This window comes from Phycodurus eques, chromosome 9 (genome assembly GCF_024500275.1).
Source record: "Phycodurus eques isolate BA_2022a chromosome 9, UOR_Pequ_1.1, whole genome shotgun sequence".
NCBI classification, from domain to species: Eukaryota; Metazoa; Chordata; class Actinopteri; order Syngnathiformes; family Syngnathidae; genus Phycodurus; species Phycodurus eques.
This window is the reverse complement of record NC_084533.1, coordinates 25,503,038-25,529,871: the sequence shown is the minus strand read 5'-3', so window position 1 is coordinate 25,529,871 and position 26,834 is coordinate 25,503,038. Positions and strand designations below refer to the sequence as shown.

The 26,834-nt window shown below is 40.6% G+C and overlaps 1 protein-coding gene across 10 annotated transcripts in view; it reads left to right on the top strand.

The window, feature by feature from the left end:
• rapgef2b (Rap guanine nucleotide exchange factor 2b) overlaps window positions 1-26,834 on the top strand; it is a 104,163-nt gene that overhangs the window by 32,375 nt on the left and 44,954 nt on the right. For 7 of the 10 annotated variants that reach the window (XM_061685113.1, XM_061685118.1, XM_061685116.1 and 4 more), the window contains 3 exons: window positions 5,484-5,567; window positions 13,963-14,038; window positions 16,998-17,165. In XM_061685113.1, the coding sequence (XP_061541097.1) occupies window positions 5,484-5,567; window positions 13,963-14,038; window positions 16,998-17,165 (328 nt within the window). Of the gene's footprint in view, window positions 1-5,483; window positions 5,568-8,581; window positions 8,746-13,962; window positions 14,039-16,997; window positions 17,166-26,834 lie in introns of those variants that run through there. The other 3 variants (XM_061685122.1, XM_061685119.1, XM_061685120.1) reach the window with 3 other exon arrangements.

Here is a 26,834-nt window from a genome sequence, read left to right as displayed (position 1 = left end):
GTAGCTGCAGTGCATTCAAAAAGCTTCCCAGACAAGAATTACTCGATAGACTTTCCTTTTTGTTGACGCTGTCGAACACTCAAAGTTAGTTTGCCACGCCGAGACTCCCCCGTGTGCCTTTCATGGCGAAAACATTTTTTTCTTGTTAGTGAGGATAAGCGGTACGGAAAATGGATGGATGGATATTTTTAGCTTTTGGTTCGCGTCGGAGGCCGGAACGTTCTTGTCAAACATGTCACCATCTCGTCAGTCCAAACCAAATACAAACAGACCTCAACATTTGTTGACACTTTACTTCTCAGCTTTTTAAATTTTTTTATTTCTTTCAAACAGCTCCCTGTCAAATTTTCATCAGCTCTACCTGGGGGCCATATTGGTCCGTGCACTTCCTAACCAGATATATGACAAAAACACTATTTTAAATATGGACAAAATATCGAACCTGTGTCTGTTTTTTTATTCGATCATACATCACAGTATCTTAATATATTTAATGCTCAAATGTTTGCATAAAAAATCCACTCTGCAACAAAGGGGTTCAAACAAACCAAATATAACCATATAATGCCCCCCCCCCCACACACAATGGAAAGGGCTCTCTTACATAAAAAATACCATTTAAAGATGGTACAAAACTGCTGAACAGCAAACCAAAATTAACTGCAGGAACTCATTTTATGGAACATTCAACTCAATCAAAAATGTAATATTACAGGTGCATCTCAATTAGTTGGAATTAGAAAACGTTATGTATTTCTGTAGTTCAAGTCAAAAAATATTTTGATTTCAGCTTAATGAAAAACATTTTACCATCTCCAAGAAATGATGACATTACCTAAGAAACAGTCAAAAAGATTTAAAATATGGAAATTAGGTTCGAATTGGCCTTCTGAACAGTATTTTCTTGTGTTGACTGAATCAGTATAATTTGATTTTCATTTTTGGAATTGCAATGCCGAAATCAACGGAACTCATCTACAGTATTCAAATGTATTGATGCACTTCACGTCTCCGCCAGTGAGCTTGGCCCCGAAGCAAAATAGGTACATTGGCTGCTTCCTATTCTGTGTAAACTCTAGAACAGTGGTAGCGCGACTCAGCGATGTCTGCCAACTAGTGGTGACCGATGCTCTTACAACTAATCGGGTACAGTCGAGGAAACATTTTAAAAAAAATTTAATTTTCAAAAATAATCGAGGGGCCACATGCGGTCCACACGCCGCCAGTTGCCAGTGTATCTTTTCCTATTTTTTTATGTATCATATTGTAGTGTTTTCAAATATTTTTTTTATTCGTGTACCGCAATTTCTCGTGCATAATGCGCATTTTTTACCCCCAAAAATTGTCAAAAGTCAATAGTGCGCATTATACATAGGTATCGGAGAAAATGTTTATCAATGTATGCCGCCGTCTAGAGGTTATGAAAAAGCTATACACTTTCATTCCAGTATGCCACTGCCCCCTAGAGGTTATGAAAAAGTCGTGCACCTTCATTCTAGTATCCCACTTAGAGGTTATGAAAAAGTTGTTTACCTTCAATCTAGTATGCCACCGAGAGGTTATGAAAAAGGTGTAGACTACACTTTTATTCCAATATGACAGGGGTACATATGACTGCATACATGTACAATTGTGCTCATAAGTTTACATACCCAGGGAGAATTTGCGAAATATTTTTGTATTTTATTTTTTTTAATACAACTGATGACTGAACGACAACCATAATTAATTTATATATGGTTGTATTTTGTTTAATGATAATGCTTTTCTGAAATGCTTGACAATTTGAATCCTATTAAAATAAAATTAAATGTGTTTCGCCTGGTCCTTCATGTTTTCTTAAAAGAGTTGCACACATCTTACAAATCCTGCCTGGGTAATCAAACATATGAGCACAACTTTGTGTTTTCTCATTTACTAAATAAAAGTAGAGCTGTGAATTTCAAAATAAGAGGAAGTAAATAAAAATAAAGTATTGTGTGTTCAAATAAGGTGTTTAACTTCAGAATAATTCTTTGAAATCTTTGAAAAAAACTAACAAAATACAGATAATACTTCATGTTTTGATCATATGGGTAGAAGCAAAATCATGCATTGTAAAAATGTATTATACATAGGTAGAAGGGTTTTCCAGAATTTTGAGGTCAACTTTGGGGGTGCGCATTATACATGCGAAATTACGGTACTTTTTCTATTTTACAAAAATCTAATATTTTATTATCTTCTCCCCAATATATCTTTTTACTTTTCCCTAAGATTTCCCCCCAATATTTGTACTTTTTTTAAATGTACATTTTATAATGTAAAATGTACGTTTTCTATTGTTTTTTTTAATTGTCATATTTTGTATTGTTTCCAAATGTTAGTGTATTTTTTTTTTCTAAAGATTTTTGTTATATATTGTATTTTTTCAGAGCGTCTTTCTATTTTTTTTTGTTTGTATATTTTTTGGTGGGGAGGGGGTCCACTAAAATGGGTGTACTTTCTAATATTTTGTATATTGTCCTTGTGTAGTTTTTTCCTGAATGTTTAGTTTTTTTGTTCTTGTCTATTTTTTCCCAAATATGTTTGTTTGCTACATTTTTGCTTCTTTGTTCTTTCTATATACTGTTTGTTTTCTTTGTTTATATAATTCTATTTAAAAGCTCTAATATGTTAGCATTTTCGCCCCAATATTTTTTTCACTTCCCCGTAATATTTATTTTCGCTAATATCTTTATTTTTCTCAAATTTCTTTATTTTCCCAAACTTTTGGGTATTTTCTAATAATTTGTGATTTTTTTTTTGTTTATTTTTTTTGCAGTATTTCAAATATTTAGTTTTTTTTCTGAGATGTTTTTTCAGTTCAGATATTTATGTATTTGCTGTGTAATATTTTAGTTTATTGTTTTCCCCTAGCATTTCTTTTGTTTGCAATATTGGTATATTTAAATATACAGTGGGTACGGAAAGTTTTCAGACCCCCTTAAAATGTTCACTCTTTACATTGCAACCATTTGTTAAAACGATTTAAGTAAAAAAAAATTCTCATTAATGTACATACAGCACCCCATATTGACAGACTTTTGCTGATTTATTGAAACAGAAAAACTGAAATATCACACAACCATAAGTATTCAGACCCTTTGCTGTGACACATATATTTTAACTCGGGTGCTGTCCATTTCTTCTGATCATCCTTAAAATGGTTGTAGACCTTCATTGGAGTGCAGCTGTGTTTGATTATACTGATTGGACTTGATTAGGAAAGCCACAGGTCACAATGCATGCCAGAGCAATTGAGAATCTTTAGGTCAAAGGAACTGCCTGAAGAGCTCCGAGACAGAATTGTGGAAAGGTACAGATCTGGCCAAGGTTACAAAACAATTTCTGCTGCACTTAAGGTTCCTAAGAGCACAGTGGCCTCCATAATCCTGAAATGGAAGACGTTTGGGACGATCAGAACCCTTCCTTGAGCTGGGCGTCCGGCCAAACTGAGCAATCAGGGGAGAGGAGACTTGGTGAGAGAGGTAAAGAAAAACCCAAAGATCACAGTGGCTGAGCTGCAGAGATGCAGTCGGGAGATGGGAGAAGGTTCTAGAAAGTAAACCATCACTGCAGCCCTCCACCAGTTGGGGTTTTATGGCAGAGTGGCCCGACGGAAGCCTCTCCTCAGTACAAGACACATGAAAGCCTGCATGGAGTTTGCTAAAAAACACACCTGAAGGACTCAAAGATGGTGAGAAATAAGATTCCCTGGTCTGATGAGCCCAAGATGGCAATTGTTGGCTTTAATTCTAAGTGGCATGTGTGGAGAAAACCAGGCACTGCTCATCACCTGTCCTATACAGTCCCAACAGGTGAAGCATGGTGGCGGTAGCAGCATGCTGTGGGGGTGTTTTTCAGCTGCAGGGACAGGACGACTGGTTGCAATCAAAGAAAAGATGAATGCGGCCAGGGATATCCTGGACGAAAACCTTCTCCAGAGTGCTCAGGACCTCAGACTGGGCCGAAGGTTCACCTTCAAAAAGACAATGACCCTAAGCACACAGCTAAAATACCGAAGGAGTGGCTTCAGAACAACTCCGTGACTGTTCTTGAATGGCCCAGCCAGAGCCCTGACTTAAACCCAATTGAGCATCTCTGGAAAGACCTGAAAATGGCTTCCCACCAACGTTCACCATCCAACCTGACAGAACTGGAGAGGATCGGCAAGGAGGAATGGCAGATGATCCCCAAATCCCGGTGTGAAAAACCTGTTGCATCATTCCCAAAAAGACTCATGTATGTATTAAGTCAAAAGGGTGCTTCTACTACATACTGAGCAAAGGGTCTGAATACTTATGGCTGTGTGATATTTCATTTTTTCATAAATCTGCAAAAATGTCAACAATTCCGTTTTTTTAAAGTCAATATGGGGTGCTGTGTGTACATTCATGTGGGAAAAAAAATACTTAAATTATTTTAGCAAATGGCTGCAATATAAAAAAAAGTGAAAAATTTAAGGGGGTCTGAATACTTTCCTTACCCACTGTACTTTTTGCCCCTAAAGAGTTTCCCAACTAACTGTAAATCTACATTTCTCTTCAACTGAGTTCCTGGAAGTTTCCCATTATTTTGAGTCATGGTCGATCCAGTGAGGCTATGTCAAAGGGGCAAAGAAGCATTTAGCATTTCAAAGATCTTTCCCATCCTTTCCTTATCACACTTAACACACAGCTCCAATTATTGGACTCTCCCTAATAATAATGTAGTTGTTCACCGCAGGAGCCGCTTTTCAAGTGGACAAGTCTCGAAATTAACTGGATTCAAATGTTCTTGCCCAGAGAGTGTGCATTTGTTTAGCAATTATCTGTAAAAGGCTGTGCCAGCCAACAGCGTCGTCGTCGTCGTCATGGCGCCGGGTCACAGCGAGTTTACTCCTGTCTGTGCTTCCTCATCTCCTCGGGCGCTGTAATGGATGTGGGCGGATGGCGACGCGCGCAGCGGTTCATTCGCAGTTCTGCCGTCTGCACTCCCTGACACTGTTGCAGTGTATTTGTAACTACACATTTCTACTATTTTCCTATTATTGGGTATTTGGTATATTTTAGGGACGCATCCGACCGATAATTATCAGCCCAATATTGCAAAACAAAATTACTTAACACATAGATCTGTCCGATACAAAAACAAACAAACAAAAAAAAACACAAAAAAAACTTTCAAAATACATGATTTTTCTTTTAAATTATAATTGTGCATTTTTCATTCAATTAATTTGGTTTCTAATATTGGTGTATTTGTCATCTAACATTTTGTCATTTTGTATTATGTTCAGATTTGCTTTTATTTTTTTGTTTTGCCCCTAAAAAGATGCCCTTAGCTTTGTGTCAATCTGCAATTCTCCTTGACTTAATTCCTTGTCATTGTTCTGAGTCGAGGTCGATCCAAGTGAAGTTATACATCTGATCCTTTGTGCCGGAATTTTCGCTAATCTTCTTTGTTTTTTTATCATTTTGCAGCCCTGACGACATCGGAAGCTGCTGGTACATCCTTTTGTCGGGCTCAGTCTTCATCAAGGAGTCCATGTTCCTGCCCAGAAGCAGGTACGTTATCCACCATTTTGTTTTGGGGGCTTATTAAGTGTTATTTTTCCGTGGTTGTCTTCTCTGATTAGCCCCGTAGCAGTGTTGGGGGAGAAAAAGCTGCTTTTGTTGTGTTAACCGACCGATGTGGGCGATCGTTTTTCTGTGTTGCATAACACACAAAAGAGCACTCGGTCAGCCGGGTCGCGGTGCCGTGAGAGGGCGGGAGTCGTTCGCCGGTCATTCTCTAGATTCACATGAATGTGGGGAGGGGAACGTTTGAAAGCGGAAAATGTGCCGAAAAAACTTTTGAACGTGCACGTAAGCGGGGGGGGAGGATTTGCAGGTATTGAGACTTCTTCCTTGAGCTTTTAATGACGCGATGGCGTTGAGTTTCAGACGGGTTCCCTCATCCGCCTTCTGTCGGCGCTTCGCCGCGCAGCCGACCGACAATGAATGACTCTTTAAGTGAAGAAGTTTGTTTATCCCAGAGGCCAGTGCGACATCAAATGTAGCCCAGATAAGCCAAGCCTGACAAAAGGGTGACACACATTCACAACGCGATTACATACGCGCTACACTAACAGAGGGGAGATTGTCAAATTTTTAAAATAACATAATTTACCACGTAAGTTATGTCGAAGGTTATTTATACTGCGATACTGTACGCCAAAAAATCACGGCTTGGTGGTGGTTATTAGGAAAAGCGCAACACCAGCAGTTTGTCTTCTTTTTAGGAATGTGCCACCTGAATAATGTGTTCTTTTTGGTAAAGTGCAACATCAATCTTCTTGTTTGGAAAGTACAACATCAGTTGTTTGAATTTTAGAAGTACAACCTCAGTAGTTTTCCTTCTTTTTGGGAAAGTGCAGCATCACTTGTTTTATTTCTAGGAAAGTACATCATCAGCAGTTTGTCTTCTTTTTAGGAAAGTACGACATTATTTTTTTCTTTTGTTTAGCATTTATTCATTAGTCTTCTTTTATTAAAGTGCAACATCAAAAGGCTTTCTTATTTTAGCAAAGTGCAAAATCAGTAGTTTGTCTTCTTTTTAGGAAAGTGCGATACTGATAGTTTGTCGTCTTTTCAGAAAAGTGGAAAATCAATAGTTGGTCATGTTTTTGGGAAAGTGCAACATCCGTAGTTTGTGTCCTACTGTATTTAGGAAGGTTTCTCAATGGCCTATGCTTCTGCTATTTAATTGCCACTGGAAGTTGTGTTTTGTATGTGTGCATTTTTTTTCTTTTTTTTAATGTGTGGATAACCTCTCAGAACTTAAAAAAAATAAATAAATAAAATAAAAAATAAAAATAAAAAAGGAAGCTTAAATATATATATATTTGGAAACCAGTACAAATCCAAGCTAGCCATGTTTAATTTTTAGTTTAGTTTACTTTTAGTGACAATTATTGGTAAAGCGTTGTATTGCACTTGCATTAAATGTTTCCCTAACACGTTACCTGTACGGTATTTAAACGTTTTGACAGTCGAAGGTGGAATGGCCTCTTCCGCTCTTAAATCTTTAAGAGAAGTCCCCCCAAAAAAATGTAGCAGTAATGAAATAGCATTCCACTCATACTCATCTGGTTTCACTTCCCACATTTATTGACTTTTATCATCACTATCAGCTGACTGGCGCTGGTCTGGTCTTTAATTCATAGAAAATACATCACTTCCTGTCAAGGCAAGTCAAAGCAAATTACATTGGCACTAAGCCAAGGAATGTTGTGCCATGACCTGCTGGGGTAAAGGTTAGCAGAATTCTTGTCAGTCACTATGCGGCAACCCCAGGACCACACTTTTAATTTTTCATCTTTGTTCTCTCATCACCCAAGAATCTTAGTCATATTCCAGTAAATTTGCTTTGAAAGTGTATGCAGACGAAGTGTTGGGATATGGGCGTAGCGCCAACTGTGCTGGAATGCTGCGCTTAATCTAGTGTGTGTAATCTAGTGTGTGAGAGTAAATATGTTGGGATGATTTTGTCACATTTTGGTCATGTTGACATGATTAGACATGATATCTTCGCTTGCAGCAAACATTGTTTTGACAGGGTACGCCGGTGAGCGTGCATTAGTCACGTTTTGGTCATGTTGACATGGTTAAACATGATGTCTTGACTTGAAACAGGCTTTATATTGACTTTCTGCTTTGTTTTGAGGGGGTTTGCGGGGTTGTCTCGCCGGTGCCGCCATATTGCTATCTGTGATCAGATTTTTTCCTTCCTACTCTTTGACTGGCCATTACTCATATATTTAGTTTTTAAATTTAATGTTTATTGACCAAGATACAAGTCTGATGAGTTAGATTAATCAATTAATTAATCGTCTAGTCTACTCAACTCTTGGTGGTTTTGCAGCATAGATCTTAACTGAGAGGCATTCTGCCAAATGTTCTCTTTTTGGTACTTCCAGTAGCACTGTATGATACATTTTCCTACTTGAATGTAAGTTTGCCATTATTTAGGATTATTTGCACCTGAAACAAAAACATAAAACCTATTAAAAATGGGAAATCAAGAGTGGGAGACTGAATGTGTGATATTTGTAACATTTTGATCATGTTAGCACGATTAAACATATGATGCCTTGGATTTAAAAAGGCTTTGTTTAGATTGTTTTGTGTTTTGTGGGTGCTCTGAAACGCCAACTAGCTGGGGTTCACGTGGGGGTAGCTTCAAAAGCTTGGGAATGGCACTTTCTTCACAAGGCATCATCATTCCGGTTGATTTACTGTTTTTACAACATTCATGAGTAACTTCTGCGGAATAGTGGGAGAATTCCTACTCTCCCCGCCCTGCCTTCCCCCCCTTCACAAATTACACACTCCACCCTCTTGACTCCCTCGTAGCAGGAAGTGAGTCGTACGATGGAATGCTGTCTGCGTAGCGCATCACTGGGGAGGCAGGGGGTGGGGTGGGATGGGGTGGGGTGGGGCGGGGGGGGGGGGCGGGGGGGGCGTAAAGGGGGCTGAGCCATTGGACGGAGGCTGATCCACTAGCCACACACTCTCATTCTCACAGTAGTGGTGACGGGGTGTACACGGTGGGATATACTCCACAGTCTCCAGACCTGAAACATGCCCGCGGGACTTAACTGAGGGACTAACCTTGCGGGATATATCCGGCGGAGGCGTAAGGACGATCGTCTAATCTTATACGGTGGCGACGTCACTCCGGCAACAGCGTGGTGGCGGGTGGGTAAGCGTCAGTTACATCCCCGTGCCGTGGAAAAAGTGGTTGGGGATGTTAAAATGTGAGCCCAGGAGCAAGTAAAGCGTTCAAACGCACAGCGGGAGCTATTTTGGATCTGGAGTCGAGCACGTTTTTGAAGCCAAACGTCAAAAGACGTGGGTCCTTGCTGCGGGAGATGCACGGCGCAGCGGCAGTTGACTGATGCCAACTAGAAAAGTTCTTTCTTTTCTTCTCTTCTGTCTGCTTTTTATATAGATTTTACAATACTAAAATGAACTGGGGTGTTTAACAATACAACAAAATATATAGATTGTACCTTTGTGGATTTAAGGTCACAAATAATGTGTACATTCCACAAAAATTGCATACAACAGTTTAAATCGTTTTAGGAAAGTGCAACATCAATAGTCTGTCTTGTTCGGAAAGTGTAACATCAGTAGTTTTTCTTCTTTTTAGGACAGTGCAGCATCAACTTTGTCTTCATTTTATGGATGTGCATAGTTAGTCTTTTTTATAGGAATGTGCTTCCTAAATATTTTGAAAGTGAAACTTAAATACTTTTTTTTACATCACTTAAACGAATAGTGATGTTTAACAGTATGACAGAAGTGATGATTTGGTTTGCGTTCGGCAGAGCGAGGGAGCAAAAAGCAAAAGCAGCTTAGTCATATTGGTCACTGGCCTATTTCGGGGAGCTAAAAGTAGTCACACGTCCATTGTAAATTCTCGCCAGTGGGGTATCAGCATCCATTCTGGAAGGTACAAACCGTGAGCTATCTGCTTCCACGTGGTTGCAGGAATTGTGTTTACAAAGGTGCAAGGCGGTTGGGTGGTCAGCTGCCACCCTGAGGGTGGGGGTTGAGGGGTGCAGTGGTATCAAATCCAGGTTTTCATTCTCCTCGTCTTGCATAACCAGCAGGATTAATCTTTGTCATTCTTAAAGGCCCTGGTGGGTTAAAAAAGATGGTATACCCTCTTACCGCACCGCTAAACGGCTTTGCTGAGATCCCCGCCCCTCCTCGCTTCCCTCCCTATCCGTCCACCCTCTTCCAGCCGGGATTAGGCGCTGCACCGGTCGAGTCGCCGACAGCAGAACGGATTTGAGGCTTTGGCGGTGGGCCGTCGGGCTCACAGACCGAAAAGACGGCTGATGTATGCGCTGTGACATTCCTGACACCCGAGGCGTGTTGTATAACAGGAGGTCGGTGGTGGTACAAGGCCGCCAAGGGGGTGCCGGTCACGTGATCGGGGCATAAACTCATCTGTAAATAAGACGCCGACTGAATGATGCAGTCTGATGACAGTGAGCATCCAGCTGAGCAATCTATTTGACTGCATACTTGTGCCCTCGAGCAGTGATTCCCAACCAGGGCACCAGCATAGATCATAAGGGGTGCCAGAGGAAATTATCCAAGTTCACTTCATTTGTCAGAAAATCATTTATTAATTACAAATATGTCTATGGTTTCATCTGTCTATGCCAGTGATGTGTAGTGACAGGCAGAAAAATTAAATGGTCTTCCATTACATGGCCGAAGGTACAAGTACAACATGGCATGGCATCCTCCAAGTATGTTATATTTGTGGATAACTTGAGGTGAGATCATTATTATTTCAGTATTCATACCATTTGTGACATTTTGGTGGCGCGTTTTAAGATTTTCAACAAAAGTTGGAAAAAGGAACTGAAGTTAGAGTTTGGGTTATGCGTGAGCAGTTGGGGTGGATGTTAGTGTTTGGGTTCAGAGTTGGGTTTAGGCTTTGGGCAAAGGGTGTGGGGTAAAGAGATTGAAGTAGGGTTTGCTTTAGGAGTTAGGATTTGGGACTAGGGGGTAGCATTAGAGTAAGGAATCGGGTTAGGGTTAGTCCTTTGGGGTTAAGGTTGGTTTTAGACTTTGGGTTGGTGGTATGAGGATAGGTGTAAACTTTGGGTTCGGGGATTAAGGGTTGGAGTTGGTGTTAAAGTCACAATTTGGGTCGGGTTTAGACATTTGAAGTTCGGTATTAGCTTTGTGTTAAGGGTTTGGGTTAGGCATTTGGGTTTAACATTGGATTTCGGCTTCGGGTTAGGGTTGAAGTTTTGGTTAGGTTTAAGATTTGAGTTGTGGCTATTTTCTATTGTCGTCTAACAGTATAGTATTAATGAGTGACTTTTGGTCACTGTGAATGGGATACAACGTTGCCCTGAAAAATCTATGAATGAAGCATTTGTACTACCGAACAACGACTAAAATGCAGGCTGTGTGAGAATGGTAGCTGCTATAGATTTTAAAACAAGGGACCAACTCCATTGTCAAGCAGTTTTGTGTTCGGTATTCTTTCTGGAAAAGTTTCCAGTCGTGATTTGAATGTCGACGCAAAGATGACCAAGGTCATTGCTTTAAGTTTCCTGCAGTGTAACTTTTAAGACATTCATCATCAATCTACGAAGGACACAGTAAAAAACATTCCCAATGCCGTGATATTTTTTTGCTTCATCAACATCCACATCCATCTGTACTATTACATCCAGGCTGTATTCCCACTGCGCAAAACACACAACGTTGTTGGCTTAACAGAGCTTTGCATCCGGATGTCAGCTGGTGATGCATGGCAATTGCGATTTAATCTTTTTGCAGAGTTGTGCGCTCTTCTCAAAGAGTTATGATCCGCACCAGTATCTGGCACCTTTCGTATTGCCGTCATCCTCTTATCTGCTCTCGCTCCATCCCAAAACATATCCTTACATCGCAAATAAATGCAGCTGGTATCGTAAACATGAATTATTACATTACTTTAGCCCAGTGCATCATTAGAAAGAGCAAGAAATTGTGTGTCAATGCTGAAAAGCTGATGCTTTACTGATAAAATGTTCACATGCTAATAGTTGGTATGCTAACACAAAGCAAGATAGCAACCTAAGTACAAAAAGGGCTGAGGCAGATTATTTTGAATTTAAATCTTGCGTTGTATTTGCTTAAAATGAAAACTGATAGAATGCTCACATATAGCAAGATAGCACCTTCAGTCAAACAAGTCCTAAGATTGATTGATAAGGGTATTGCATCATATCCTATATTCAGGCACTGTTGTCAATGACAATTGCTAAAAGCTAATATACTAATGTAGGCAGATTTATGAGGTTTTAAATCTTGTCCTGAATTCAGTACTTATTATGACAGTTGACAAAATGTTAACATGCTGGCAAGCCAGCATACAGAAAAATAATAACTTGAGTTAAGGGAAAGCAAATCGCTCAGATTGATTGCTAAAATATACGTTTTGAAATTTAATCTGACACTCTCACTGTGCTCTGAGAGTGCAGTCCATTTTCTATGAATTTACAATGGAGTGTGTTGGCCATTGGCAGGGATATGTCACTCTGTCCGCCATATTGAATGTGTCAGTTCTGCCTGTAAACATCTCGTCCTGCCTGACGCTCCAGCCGCTCTTTCTCCTCAATCAGAGTGGCGGGAGTGCGCTCCGGCACTTCGAGTATGGCGCTCTGAATAACCGAATGGCACACTCCAGCAACGCTCTTTACATAATGAATGCCACCACACTTCAGCTGTACAGCCGGGTTCACGACCCTGGTCCTGCATGCTTCTTCTCCTGTCCTTGTCCTGTTCTATCCTGTCCTGTCCTTCCCTCACAGGGTGTAGCACTACAGCCCCGTCCAACACTCATATTTAACGTTTCATTGTTGTAGATAATGTAATGATTTACTTCTCTCATCCTGTTTACAATTAGTGCTTTGTCTTTTCTTTGTTTCGCTCTCCCTTCGAGAAACTTTTTTCTGTTCGACTGATCAAGTCTGATTCTCAATAAACCGCAATTATAATACCACAGCGGAAGCTTAAAAACTCCACTGTGACACAGCTTTTGCTGTCTTTCTGATTGCAACACTACTGTGAAATGTCCCTGGCACTCCAATCCCAAGCAGTGAACTGTTAAATTTTAAGAAATTTGCTCCAAATAATACCTGCATTTGATCACATTTTCATAGTACGTTTTGATTAATTATATTCTAAATATGTAAAATGTGTGCCCTGGCTCAGTAAAAGTTGGGAAACGCAAGTTTTTGGAGCCACACGGGTCCATCAGTTATTGAGTCGCTAGAGTTTATCTGACGAGTAGATCAGCTAGTTAATAATACGCGGCTCGCGTTCTCAATGAAGACGCGTCTTAAAAGCGACAAAGACGTCCTTGTGTCCCGACAAAGGCGACCTTCTTCATCAAACCCGCCCCAGGATTTCCACAGCTGCCGCTGCTGCTCTTCTTTGGGATATTTCGGGTCTTTTAATGCATTCTTACTGCTGCATTACGAGCTGTGAGTACAAATTGTGACATCACGCTAGTGGACCTTTCCAGAGGCGGGGAGGGGGGTGTTCCCGTTTGGGGGTTGGGGATCCCAACTTGAATGCTGCTCTTGGAGTGTCTTGATACAGAAATTCCGTAATGAATCTGTGAAAAAGTCAGAAGGGAAAAGAGGCTTCAAACAGACTGTAATTCCAGAGGTGGGAGTAACTCACATATGTGCAAAACATAAGCACGTCTCGAATGTTAACCTTCAAATTTCAAGAAGGTCCCAAGCTATTGTAGCAAAAATCAAGCAAGTCAAGTCCCCACTAAATTTAAAGGAAGTCATTACCCAGGTTAAGGTTACAAGTAAGTCAAATCATACACTCTAGCTCAGTCACAATATAGAGTTGTCTTGAGTTCATGCTGCGGTGAAATATGATTGGCTGCTTGCAGTCAGGATGCCCATTTGTACTGGGGCAGCAGTGGTCATCTCCCACGTCAATGGTAGTGGGCTCGATCCTTGGCTCCTGTGACCATGTCCAAGTATCCTTGAGAAAGATACTCAACCCCCATTTGCTCCTGATGCTGTGTCATCAGTAGGGGAATGAAGAGCGCTTTGATTGCATTGAAGGAAGAAAAGCGCTATACAAGTGAAAGCCCATTAAACAGCCCGCGCGTTTGTCCAACACCACAATATTTTTGCTCACGGTCATCATACCGCCAGAATCTGATACCGGCCCATGCCTACTGTGAGTTTAACGTAGCTTACTTTGTGAGTTTTATCATGACATATTAAGTTAGATGTCTGTGATGGTTAATCGTGATTCCAATATTGAGGAAAATAATCGTGCAGCGCTACTACAATGGGAGAAACGGAATCCCCTTGTCTGTACGTCAGTTTTTGATCATCTCATTTTATTATTTTTTTTTTTTTTGGGGCAGCTTCGGCAAGCGATCGGCAGGCAGCCTGAGACGTGGATGTGAGTGCATCGTCCTGGAACCCTCAGAGATGATTGTGGTGAGTCTTCCCGGCCAAAACGTCTGTGGACAAGGCACATTTAACAGTGTCCGTGCTGGAATGCGTTGGCTGTTTGTGGTTGCTCAAGTCCTACAGTAAAATACGTGACTCAGTTATGTAGAAAGATCCATCCATCCATTTTCTGTACCGCTTATCCTGACTAGGGTCGCGGGCGTCCTGGGGCTTATCTCAACTATCTTCAGGCGAGAGGCGGGGTACACCCTGAACTGGTCGCCAGCCAATCGCAGGGCACTTAGAAACAAACAACCATTCGCGCTCACATTCACACCTACGGGCAATTTAGTCTTCAATCAACCTACCACGCATGTTTTGGGGATGTGGGAGGAAACCGGAGTACTCAGAATCATCTTTATTTTTCCAAGTATGTCCAAAATAAGCAAAAACACTCCAAAGACCACAAGACTTTCAATGCAGCTATTAGCCCACCAACACACATCTGTTTAGGATAATAGCGTGTGAAAAATAGTTTTTTAGGTTCGCGCAATACAAAATTGTGTTTACTGACGACAAAAAATTTTTTACTCTAAATTGATGGTTACAAAAACAATGACGTTCGGGTCATTGAAAAGTCAAAGCTGTCTTTGACGTTTCCGAAAATGTACGCTAGGCTCGACTATAAAGTGTCTTTGATGCTTTGTTGTTGAATGTATGCTAGGTTCGTTGAGCATGATTGTTCACAAAAAATGTATGTCAAGTTCATGAATAAATAAATTGTCTTTGATATTTAAAAAAAAATTGGTCGTAGCAAAGTTAGGTCATTGGAGATGCTAAATTGTCTTTGATCTTTACAAAACGTACGTTGTAGTTTGTTGATGTTGGCAAAAAATGTATATTAGGTTGAAGACGAAACTGTCTTTCATGTTCATCAATATGTACGTTAGGTTAATAAAGACTAAATTGATGTTTACATATATGTACGCTGGGTTAATTGAAGACTCAACATTGTCTTTGTTTATAAAAACATTTAGGTTTGATTTGTAATTTATCTTTGATTTATGTTGCGTTCGTTGAAGATAAATGTCCACTGAGTTCGCATGACTTTTTCAAACCGACGTTCTCCATCTTACTTTTTTATTGTCACGTTCGTGTAATGGTAGCCTGTCGAGCTTCTTCTCTCCAAGCATTTGTGTGCGATGCTACCAAGTAACAGCTGGCCGGCAGCGCGTCAGATTGCAGCAGATCCCGCTAATCTCCCTTTCACATGCCGTAATTGCTGCGCAGGATGTGTGTTGACTGAGCTATCATTTGAACACAGCACACCCCCACACCCAGCGCATCCCCCTCTTGTAAAAATAACACTCGCTGCTGCAGACTCTGTAATCTGTAATAGGTGCTATCCAGACCTAAAATTACTGCTGTAGAATGTCTATGGTGCCGGAAAAGATGATCCCTAACTTTGAAATGTACACACAAAACAACAAGGGGGGTGTGGGGGGAAACGCTCTCGATTTGCATGCGCAGAGATTTGCAACCAGAGACGGTTGTCATGGCAGCGGAAGAGGGAGATTTCAGTGGCGTAATCCCAGTCGCTGTCGGAATGTGAAGCAATCAAAAGTAAAACAAAAAAAAAAGACAATTCAGGTAGCGATGACTGGCTATCGTTTATGATCTAAATCTTCCACATTCAACTTTGACTACTAAAGTGTTTTAACCCTCACAGCCTGCCTTGTCTTATTACATATAGAAATATATCGTGCCTGGTTATTGAAGACTAAATTGTCTTTGATGTTTACAAAAATGTATTTTAGTCATTGAAAACTGTAATGGTTGATTTTTATGGGTCATTTTCAGATTAATAGCGTTGAAAACATATTTATTTATTTTTGTTGTAATTTGGCAAATTTCTTTACGCTGCTTTGGTTTTATATGGGTAAATGTCTCCCATGCTGAAACAGCCATGCTTGAAGTAATGTTGACCATTTAAAATTTTAGGCCATGATAGTAAAGACAATCAAGTCATTTCTGCACAGAATTTCTGATACTTGTGTGGGAAAAAACATAGGTAATTTTCATGTATGAAGAACAACAACTTTATTCAATAAATAATCAAAATCAGCAGTGAATATAAAGGCTAAACTTTACCAGAATTCTGCCACAACTTTTTTTATTTGATAAAACCCATCGACAGAGCAAATGGTGGTGGCCCGAAGACAGAAATGCATAACAGTAAAGGCATAAACAGCTTCATGGCAACTATGTTGTGAGTTGCACAATTTCCATGTGCTCCCCTTTAAACTTTGCAGATACAAGTGCCTACATGAGCCTAACAAATCATTAAACCCACTCTTGTTTTTCTACGTTTGTAATAACAGTAAAGACATGCAATTTCTCTTTCTCAAATTCATACATACTGCAGAAATAACACCATCTATTTGCTTTAGTTTTCATGGAAAATGCATTTTAAGCAATAGGAGAAAAATCCTATATACTCAAAAGTTTAAGTAGCATCTTCAGAAAATTTCTTTTGGGACACAACAGTAAAGACATTTTGCCATTAAAAGTGTGAAGAATATCACTTTGTAACATTCCCCCCCCCCCCCCCCCTGTAAAACAGTGCCTTTTGAATGATGATGACTGTCAATAGTTAAAAATACTCAGATGAGTAAAGTATAAATTGTGTTTTGAAATGTATGATAGGTTCGTGAAAGGGGTTTCCTGAGTTTGTTGTCTTTGTTATTTTTTTTGGACAAAATCAGACATAGAATTCTAGACAATCCAGTTTTCTTAGACATTTGGAAAAACAAAAACTTTTCAATTGAAGACTGCCTCCCCAAAAATGTCGTTTGAACATTCCACATTTCCCTTTAACAAGAGGGGCTGGAGGGAAACGGTAGAACACGTGTTTGTGAGGGGTGGGACGTGGGCAGGAGGGGGCTCGCAGACACCCCCGATCCCACCCTGGCATCCCTCCTAACGGCCTCCTCCGCACGGTTCCCAGGTGGACTATATGGATGAGAATGAGGAGTACTTCCAGAGACAAGCTTCCCACCGCCAGTCCCGCCGCCGCTTCCGGAAGATCAACCAGAAAGGGGAACGGCAGACCATCATAGACACAGTGGATCCGTACCCTGCTGGGAAACCGCCCATAGCCCGGGGGTACCACACGGTGAGTTTGGGAGGTGGGGGTTGGGGGCTGCTGGTTTTTCTGCGCTTTTAACCTTCACTCTGCTGGATCACTGCTGCTGCTGTGTTCTTGTTTGTGCTATTGTGGAGGTTTTTTGAAGTAGCTCAGCTCACCCTGGTAGTTTGTTGTTGTTGGTGATCTTCCTTGCTAGATGATCCGTGTTGTTCAAGTGTCTTTTAACAACTCGTTTTGTCAGCTTTCCCTGTAGTTTTTGCGTGAAAGTGTGTTTGTGCATGGTTGTGCCGCTACGTGATCATTTCTGCTCGTTCCAATATATATGAGAGAGAGAGAGAGAGAGAGAGAGAGAGAAGCATTGCAAATGAAGGTCAAGTTTCATGTTGTTTTGAAGTCATCCTTATCCGATCTCACTGGGTTTACTGTTTGTAAACAGCTGAAATAAACACCATGCTTCAAAGAAGTAAACAAAAACCATTACTGCCTTCATATCTACCTACTAGAGCTAGCATGTGGAACCTCAGTCATTGTTCGCATTGACAGTGGGGAATGACTAGCAAATCACAATCGAATCGTTACTATTCCAAAATAAAGACGTCATTGTCCAACAAATGAAAAATCCTATTCGCCCAAACGCAAGTTATTTCGTAGGAATTGCTTGGTCCATTTCGATCAGCACTGTATTGTGCAGTTAGCCATCAAGCAATGCCCACAATTGTAAAAATGCACCTTGCTTGAAGTGTTGTGTATTATTTGGGCTAGTGTCTCTGTTGTGGTGACCCTGCGTGCGACTCAGACAGTGACCCGACAGTGAGTTGGACAGCTCCACAGTGAAGTGGCCTGCGACTCGTGGCTAGGCTAATAGTTATTAGCCGCTAGTGACCTTGTGGACCAGCTGTTGACCGGTGTTGGAGCCGTCCAATACACCACAGCTTTGCTCTATGCGTCATGCGTAGAGCCACACAACAGAGACACTGAAGGAAACCGTTTATTACATTCGCTAGCCTGCGAGCCCACGAGCTAGCGAGCTCAGGAGCCAAGGATATCGCTTGACCATGGAGGAGTCGTCCAAAACGTCAGCGCCTCACTCAGATACATGGAAATGATAACTGTTTATTACCATAACCACCTTCAGTCAGTAGCTGACGAGAGACACTTGAGCATACAGCGTACAAGCGAACGCATTTGATTGACAGGTGAAGGGCTGTCTCCAGCGCCTTCAGCGGACATGCCCCCACAGTCCTGTATCTTGATTTTTCATGATTTCAGAGCCTTGTTTTACATTAATGAAGATTTGGCCTCTTTGGTGCATGTTTAAATATATACTGTATGCCACATTTGAAGTTTGGAGCTACTTTGGATACACAATAATCTGCATTGCACTGTACTGTGAGGTGAAAACAATGTTTTGAAGAGTCTTCTCCTCCTTCCTGGGAATAGTGAAGTGCTCTCACAGCGTGCAGTCTGTGCACAGTGCCTTTCCTGTTCTGCACAATTTCACAGCATTCCGTACATTCCCGGCGTGTACCCGATCCCTTCTGGAACGCTGTGAAACACACGCACACACAAAAAAGGGAAGAATGCGGTAAAGGGCTGGGAGGCCGCGCCTGTTTTCCTAAATTTAGAGCAGCGTTTTTTTGTCATGTAAAAGGATCGACACTCAACTTTCTCATGGCCACTTGTCTCCCGTCACACGCTGCACATGAGGGAGGGGAGGAATGGAGAGAAGAAGGGAGGGCACCATGGCAACCAAATGGTGATGAGGAGAAACTGAGTGGATGCTAATTTGACATTGCCACCTAATCTGCGGCGTTTTGGAATGCGAGCTCGGAAGTCTTAACCACGTCATTCGGAGAAGGCAGCTGGGAATCCACTACACTCTTAACAACACCCCCCCCCAAAAAAACCCAAAAATGTTCAACTTAATTTAGCCCAAAAATTACTTTGTTGTTGATTTTTTTATTGTAATTGCCACTGTATAATAATGTGATTTAAAAATATATAAATACATTTTTATTTTTATTTATATATTTAAATTGTGTAATTATTCATATTTTTTATTTTAAAAAACAATATTTTTATTACTGCATTTTCAATTTGTTTTCATCCATTATAATCATATGGAAGAGGGTTTAAACCCCCTATTTTGCTTGCAATGCTAGCATGACTGTTCAGCATTGTATTAAATTATTTGTAAATATGTTTTGTTTTATTATTAATTAAAATCAGAAGTTGAAACCTCCAGTTTTGATTTTAGTATTGGGGTCAACGCAGCTTTTACGTAAATGATTAAAGGCAGATGGATCTTTGTCGAGCAAGATATTTTAAAAAATATATTTCTACATTTAATCTCTATCTTTTTTTTAGTCACATCAAAAAGTTGCATCTTCTGTTTTTTGTTTTGTTTTTTAGCATTAGCATCAGTGTTAGCATTACTGTTCAGCTTTATCACTAAAATTAAATCTTATTGTATTTTAATGATTTTGTTAATTCTGTATTATCTGTTCAGGTTATTTTGTATTTTTCTTTTTTATTCTATTTCCATTGATTTTTATTAATTAAAAATGAAACTTGAAACCTTTTATTTTGACGTTAGCATTGGCGTAGATGCTAATGTTACTATTCAGCGTTACCACTAAAATGAATGCAGACAACCAATTTTATAGTATTTTAATTATTATATTATTTATTTTTGTATTGTCTGTTCCTGTTAGTTTATTTACTTTTGTACTAGCATCGATGCTAACTTTACTGTTCAGTATTATCACTAAAATGAACAAAGGCAGATGATTCTTTGTCAACCAGCTTTATTATTATTATTATATATTTTAAATGTATTTTGATTTTAGCTTTCACGCTGTTTAGGGTTTATACACCGAAAAACTTCCGCCTTTTCCAGTCTTCTGTTGACTTCATCCTGTTTTATGGCATATTTCAAGAACTTCTGTGTAAAATGATTTTTTTTTCTTGGCTAGTGAGTCAGAAAATTCCACATTTCCCAATCCTTTCACACTTAGTTTTCTGTTCACGCTCCCTGCAAAGCTTGAGTTCATTTGGAATGTTTTGATAACTTTCATCACTTTTTTTCTTTTCATGGCTCCCAGGAATGCAATAAGGTACCATACATGTCACTATTAATCATGTCTTGTATGTGTGTCTGTGTGATTCCTAGCTGTATGTTCTTAGCACCTTTAAAAAAATACCTTCCATTCCATCCAGCTAGATAAGCCCACACTCTACTTCTGTTATGATAAAATGTCTGCCCATTCGTCTTATCCGCTTTTTGATCCGCAGTGGTGGCTCGACTGAGAACGTATGGCGAGGATGTGCCGGTGTGGCTCGCGGGGGCCTGTTAACGGGGATATAATGAAGCCAATTAGCTGATTGAGAAATGTGTCAATTGTTTTTGATGTCTTCAGGCGGTTAATATTGAAATGTATTTTCAAGTATGTGGGTATGGTATCAGTGGTGGGTATCCAAGCATGACACAGCTCTTTAATGGATGCTTTAATGGTTGTTGTTTTTTTAATGTCGGAAAACACTCAATGTGAAAATTTTTGTTTTCTGAGTCCCGAATACAAGCCCACCAAAACTCATTCAGTAGTTAAGAAAAATAATACCTCCCACCATATTCACTGATCAATTGACTGAACGTCAGTTCTTCCAAATGTGCTCCAATTGGAAGCAGTTATCATCAATCGATGGGCGATGTTAAATTGTGAAGATTTTTTTCCGTAGCGCCATTTAATGTGGGCTGAGGTTGGTGTTGAAGTATTATGCTAATTTTGAGGATTTTCGGAAAGTTAGCGAAAAACCAACCCCTGACTCCAGTTTCACCGTTCCACATGAAATTTGGTGGACATATCTATCATAAAAGAATGCCCGAAAATGTCTCAAGGATGCCTGTAGTTGAACAGGAATTCCATCATTTTAGGCAAATTTCCCAGACTTCAACGAACTCAGGCTCGATCTGAAGCAGATATTGTAGCCAGATGGGCGATGCTAAAATTGCCAAAATTGATGACGAGTGGAAACATTGCGATCACGTCTCATGTCGCTGTTTCCAGAAGTGTCTAGCACTTACACCTGCCGCGAGACAGCCGACAACACACACGCCGCCGCTCTATTTTTAGTGCCGTCCTTTGTGACCAACACACGGCTCGCATACAAAAGCCGCTGCCGGTCTGTATATACGACGGAAGAAGTTCTTGGCCATGAAAAGCAGAGTGATTGATTAGTGCTATTCGTCATGTGATCGCTGGTTAAAAATACATCAGATGTCTGCTGTACTGTAGCGTACATATACTTTAGTGTAAAAGTCGCTAAAATATGCAGATCCCACTTCATCCCCTACCTCGTTTTGTCCTTATTTATAGCACATGATCAAACATTAAAGCCAGGATAGAAATAGAAGAGATATTTTGGGATGAGTGCCAAAAATGCAAATTAGGTGGGGGTGTGGGACTGCGATGCGGCGTCCATTTCTTATTCCGCCGCTGCAGCCTGACATTTGACGTGCTTTTCATGTCGCTGTTGACATTCAGCTGTTTTTGTTTTTTTTAAATTATTAAACGAAATGTATTTTCAAGAGCCTTGACAGATGACATTTATAGATTCGGCGTCTGAGGGAGGTAATAATCACACACCGTTCTTATGTTGCGAATGTTATATATGTTAAACAGAAATTGTGGTCTTACAGCTGCAGGAATGAGAACATCAAAAAACAAAAATACCTTTATTCATTTTTACACCAACAGGCAATACGCAGCAGTGCATGTGGCAACTGTACATGAATAATATGTCGATAATCACTTTTCCACTTTGCATCAGTCCATCTTAGATGAGCTCGGGCCCAGAGAAGCCGGCGGCGTTTCTGGGTGTTGTTGATAAATGGCTTTTGCTTTGCATAGGAGAGTTTCAAGTTGCACTTACGGATGTCGCGGCAAACTGTATTTACTGACATTGGTTTTCGGAAGTGTTTCTGAGCCCACGTGGTGATATCCTTTACACATTGATGTCGGTTTTTGATGCAGTGCCGCCTGACGGATCGAATGTCACGGGCATTCAATGTTGGTTTTCGGCCTTGCCGCTTACATGCAGTGATTTCTCCAGTTTCTCTGAACCGTTTGATTCTCTGGACCGTAGATGATGAAATCCCTAAATTCCTTGCAATTGTACATTGAGGAACATTGTCCATAAACTGTTCGACTATTTTCTCACGGACTTGTTCACAAAGCCCCATCTTTGAATGACTGAGCAATTTAGGGAAGCTCCTTTTATAACCAATCATGGCACCCACCTGTTCCCAATTAGCCTGTTCACCTGTGGGATGTTCCAAACATGTGTTTGATGAGCATTCCTCCACTTTCTCAATCTTTTTTGCCACCTGTCCCAGCTTTTTTGGAACGTGTTGCAGCCATAAAATTCTAAGTTAATGATTATTTGCTAACAAACAAAGTTTTATCAGTTTGAACATTAAATATCTTTGTAGTGTATTCAATTAAATATAGGGTGAAAATTATTTGCAAATCAATATATTCTGTTTTTTATTTGTTTAACACAACGTCCCAACTTCATTGGAATCGGGGTTGAATATATATATATATATATATATATATATATATATATACCGCGATAAAAATATCAATATATAATAATTTGAGCAAAACAAACACCAGCAATGCATGGACAACTATACTTGCAGAAAGAATAGTCAGTAGCATTGTATTCAAGGAGTTTGTCATTCCAACGCGCATTTACACATGATAATGGCACGAAATTTGATACCCATGGTCCCAGATTTGCCCAGTGCGTCACCAGACTTCACAAGAAGTAAGTAAATAAAATCAATAAAACAAGATAGAAAATGTACTTATTTACTGTTGTGAATGTGTGCAAAGGTGCAGATGCAGCAAGGATTTGGATGCAACAGAAATACAAATGCCATGATATTTCCATGGGCAACCGTACTTCGTGAAGAATAAAGTGTGCCTCATGCATGGATGGCTAGGCATCGGGAGGGTAAAGGGGGTGGGGGGGCTGATGTCGGTGCTACAGAGCAATTTATACGTTCTTGTTCCTCTAGCCTGGTGGTCCTGCACCGGATACTCCGTAGCATTCTCCCTGATAGAAAAAGATGGAAGAAAAAGGTGTGCGGCGTGTGTTGAGTCTTTGATGATGCAGACTGCCGAGAGCCCAGTTTCTGCATTTGCTGGTGAGGATGTCTGTGTGTCATTCTGGACGAATATGTTTGCCCTCGTTTCCTATTGTTATCATATTACCATGCCTAACAGTTGTGCTTCATTTAGCCCACCGCATACAATTAACCCCAATAGTTAAAAGTCGTCCTCGCCTCAGTTAAGGTAGGAACATTTTGGCCCGGAGCAAAGCTAAACGACATCTGCATCGTGACCTAAGCGCACCTTGCTCTGCAACTCCAGTCGGAAGCTTCTAGTTACACATTAACCTCAAACGCGGTGGCTCGGAAATAGCTGTGGATGATTTATGCTGCCATGCAGCGGGCGCTCGGGGCGGGACGCACGTTTACCCCCACCGTCAACCTGCGAGAAATAAAAAAAAAACGTTTGCTGTCTACACGCTGAATTATTTCCAGGCAACAGCAACGTGATGAATGAAATGGTCCCTGGGGGCCGGTACGCAGCCTGGTTATTACGTTGTCTTTCTTGCACTAACAGTGCTGTTTAGATATGTCGTTAGCAGGGTTACATAACTGCACATCTTTTCTTTTTGTGGATGTTACGCCAGAGAACTCGGGAATTTTTGCTCATCTTGCATAAAATTTACATATTTTAGGAAAGTAGGATTGTCTTGAGGCGGCACAGTGGCCGACTGGTTAGAGCGTCTGCCTCACAGTTCTGAGGATCGGGGTTCAATCCCCGGCCTCACCTGTGTGGAGTTTGCATGTTCTCCCCGTGCCTGCGTGGGTTTTCTCCAGGCACTCCGGTTTCCTCCCACATCCCAAAAACATGCATTGTAGTTTAATTGAAGACTCTCAATTGCCCGTAGGTGTGAATGTGAGTGCGGATGGTTGTTTGTTTGTATGCGCTCTGCGATTGGCTGGCAACCACTTCAGGGTGTACCCCGCCTCCTGCCCGATGATAGCTGGGATAGGCTCCAGCACTCCCGCGACCCCCCTTGTGAGGATAAGCGGGTCAGAAAGTTGATGGATGGATTGTCTGGAAATTTAGGGGGGAAGAAAATCACTCCCTGACACCAGGTTCACCGATTGACACAAAATTTGGTGGACACACAGAAAAGTCTCGAGGACTAAGTTCCGAAATTGAACAGGATGTCGGCCATTTTTCTTTATAACATCCAAAACGTAAATGTTGTTTTGCCATTCAGCTGAGTTGAATTGGTGGGTACCAACCACAAAGGGGGCAGGTTCTTGAATATTAATTCCAAAAACTACATCACACTGTCGGCGATTTCAAATCCACCCGTTTTGCGAGCTTTATGCCGTTTATTGGCTTAAGCATTCAATCGACCAACCGCATAGATGTCAACCTTAAACCAGGTAAAACAGACTCATTTTGACCTACTGGTATATTATGCATAAAACAGAGAAAAAGATTGGATTCTGATGGAAGTGGACCTCCAGATTTTTTTTGTGGACATGTCTAGCGTGCACTAACTCACCCAAATGAGCCCCAATCAAACTCTGGTATCCTCGACAGACAATTTTTTTGTTAGTTTGTCAGTTAGCGGTATTACAGGAGAAAGCTGTATTGTGGGGTTTTCCCAGTGTGAATATTATTTCTCTAACTTCAAGACATTAAAGTGATTTTCATGTCTCCATTAGGGTTCGCCTCATTAAAATCAAAAGCCCTTTTTAGGCAGACACCGCTTTGGCACCTCTTCTCATTCCATTAAACCAATAAGCCGCCACTGGAGGTAGTTACAGTGATTCACTCGCACTACTTACTGTTTAAGGACACAAGACGCTCGGTATGTGGTGATATTACATACTGGATGATAAAATACTGACTTCCTGAATAGGGAGAGAACCTACTATATGTATGCTGTGTATAAAACTCACAATTCATAATTTTGTGTTGCCGATCTGTTACACATACAAATTTGGCAGGAATTGGACAAAACCTTGAAGAAATGTTTGTCATTGAAGGACCCCGGGAAAAGCCCGCTTCAAGCCAAAATGGCAGACTTCCTGTGTCGTTTGGGGTCATAGCTTCTTGAGACTGTTCGTGGATCTACTCGCAATAGACATGCCTACCAAACTTCGTGACGCTGAGTGAAAGTGACTTCTGGGGCTGAATTTTCAAAGAATTCCAGCAGATACTAAGATGGTCGCCTCAATTATAGAATTGTCCTTCTCCTCTATGTCTGTCAGTGTCGGGTGTTGACATAATTTCACACACGATTGAATGTTTTATGGCCAGAACACTACAAAACAGCCTCACATGGCAGACATACTGGGATAATACTATTGACTACATTAGCTCATACCTTTTTTTGTCACTGCCTGTCTCTCTTCTTCTGGTTAGTCAAGGGGAAAAAATGATTAATTGGCTTATTTAGCTATGAAAAAATGGAGGGGGAGGATCGTTAGAGGTTAGATATTCCCTTGACATGACCCCCCCCCCCCCCCCCTAGCCCCCTTGTTGTTGTAGTGGTGGTGATGTAATGATATGCTAGGATACCAACCCTCCCTTCCTCACCACTTGAGCCCTTTTTTTGTTGTTGTTATGCGTGTGAAGCATTACATCATAGCATGGGGGGATGTGGGGGCCCAGGCGAGAGGTGCCCACCCCCCCAACCCGCTTCCAAACATCAGCGAGCGAGGCTTTGTCTGCCTTGATGACAAGCTTCAGCCTGTCGCCTGTCTGATTAGATGAGATGATAATACATTTTATTTATTTACATTGAATAGTACATAATACATAGTACAAGAACGAGGTATTTTTCTGTGTAAAATAATGCAGGCTTAATGTATGCCATAAACCATGTTATGTCATTAGAGCATAATGTTTTCCTTGACTTGGAAATGTACACGAGTAAATCGTTTAAAATATATCTCAACCGGTATTTCTTCAAATGTTAGATTCTTTAAATGAAACTCACGTCATCACTGTATATTGAAATAGTGATATAATGCAAAGAAATTGTATTGAATAAATTCAACATTAAAACTGAAATACAAAAATTAAACCGTTAATATTTTGTCTCAAACTATTCACAGAGGGGCTTTTCGAAAAGTTTAATTGGATGAGAGAGTTATAATTGAATCTACGTGTATGTGTAATCATTGAAACTTAACGTATAGTATCATGTGATATCATGTGATATATTGATCAAAAAGGAATTTTATCGGATGATGTAGTGTCTGCTGTGTCTGGTTTGGCCTTTCCGCCATTTTGTTGCCTCTGCCAATGGCCATTTGGTTTGGAAAACAAATTTCCATGAAACAGGATGTACGGGACTTGGGCCAAGGAAAGAATCCATTCAATTCTGGTACGCATCCCAAAATACTTTGTTAACATTGAGAGAGGTATGCCTTGATTACTCGCTAAAAATAAATAAATAAAAGAGTTTACAATTTGCTGCCAATCCAAATTGGGATTGCTTGGCCTTGGCAGAGGTTATCATTCGCAATGTCATAAAAAGACCTTTTTCAACATGTGTTAAGTATACATGGTTCATATTTGGTAGCACTAA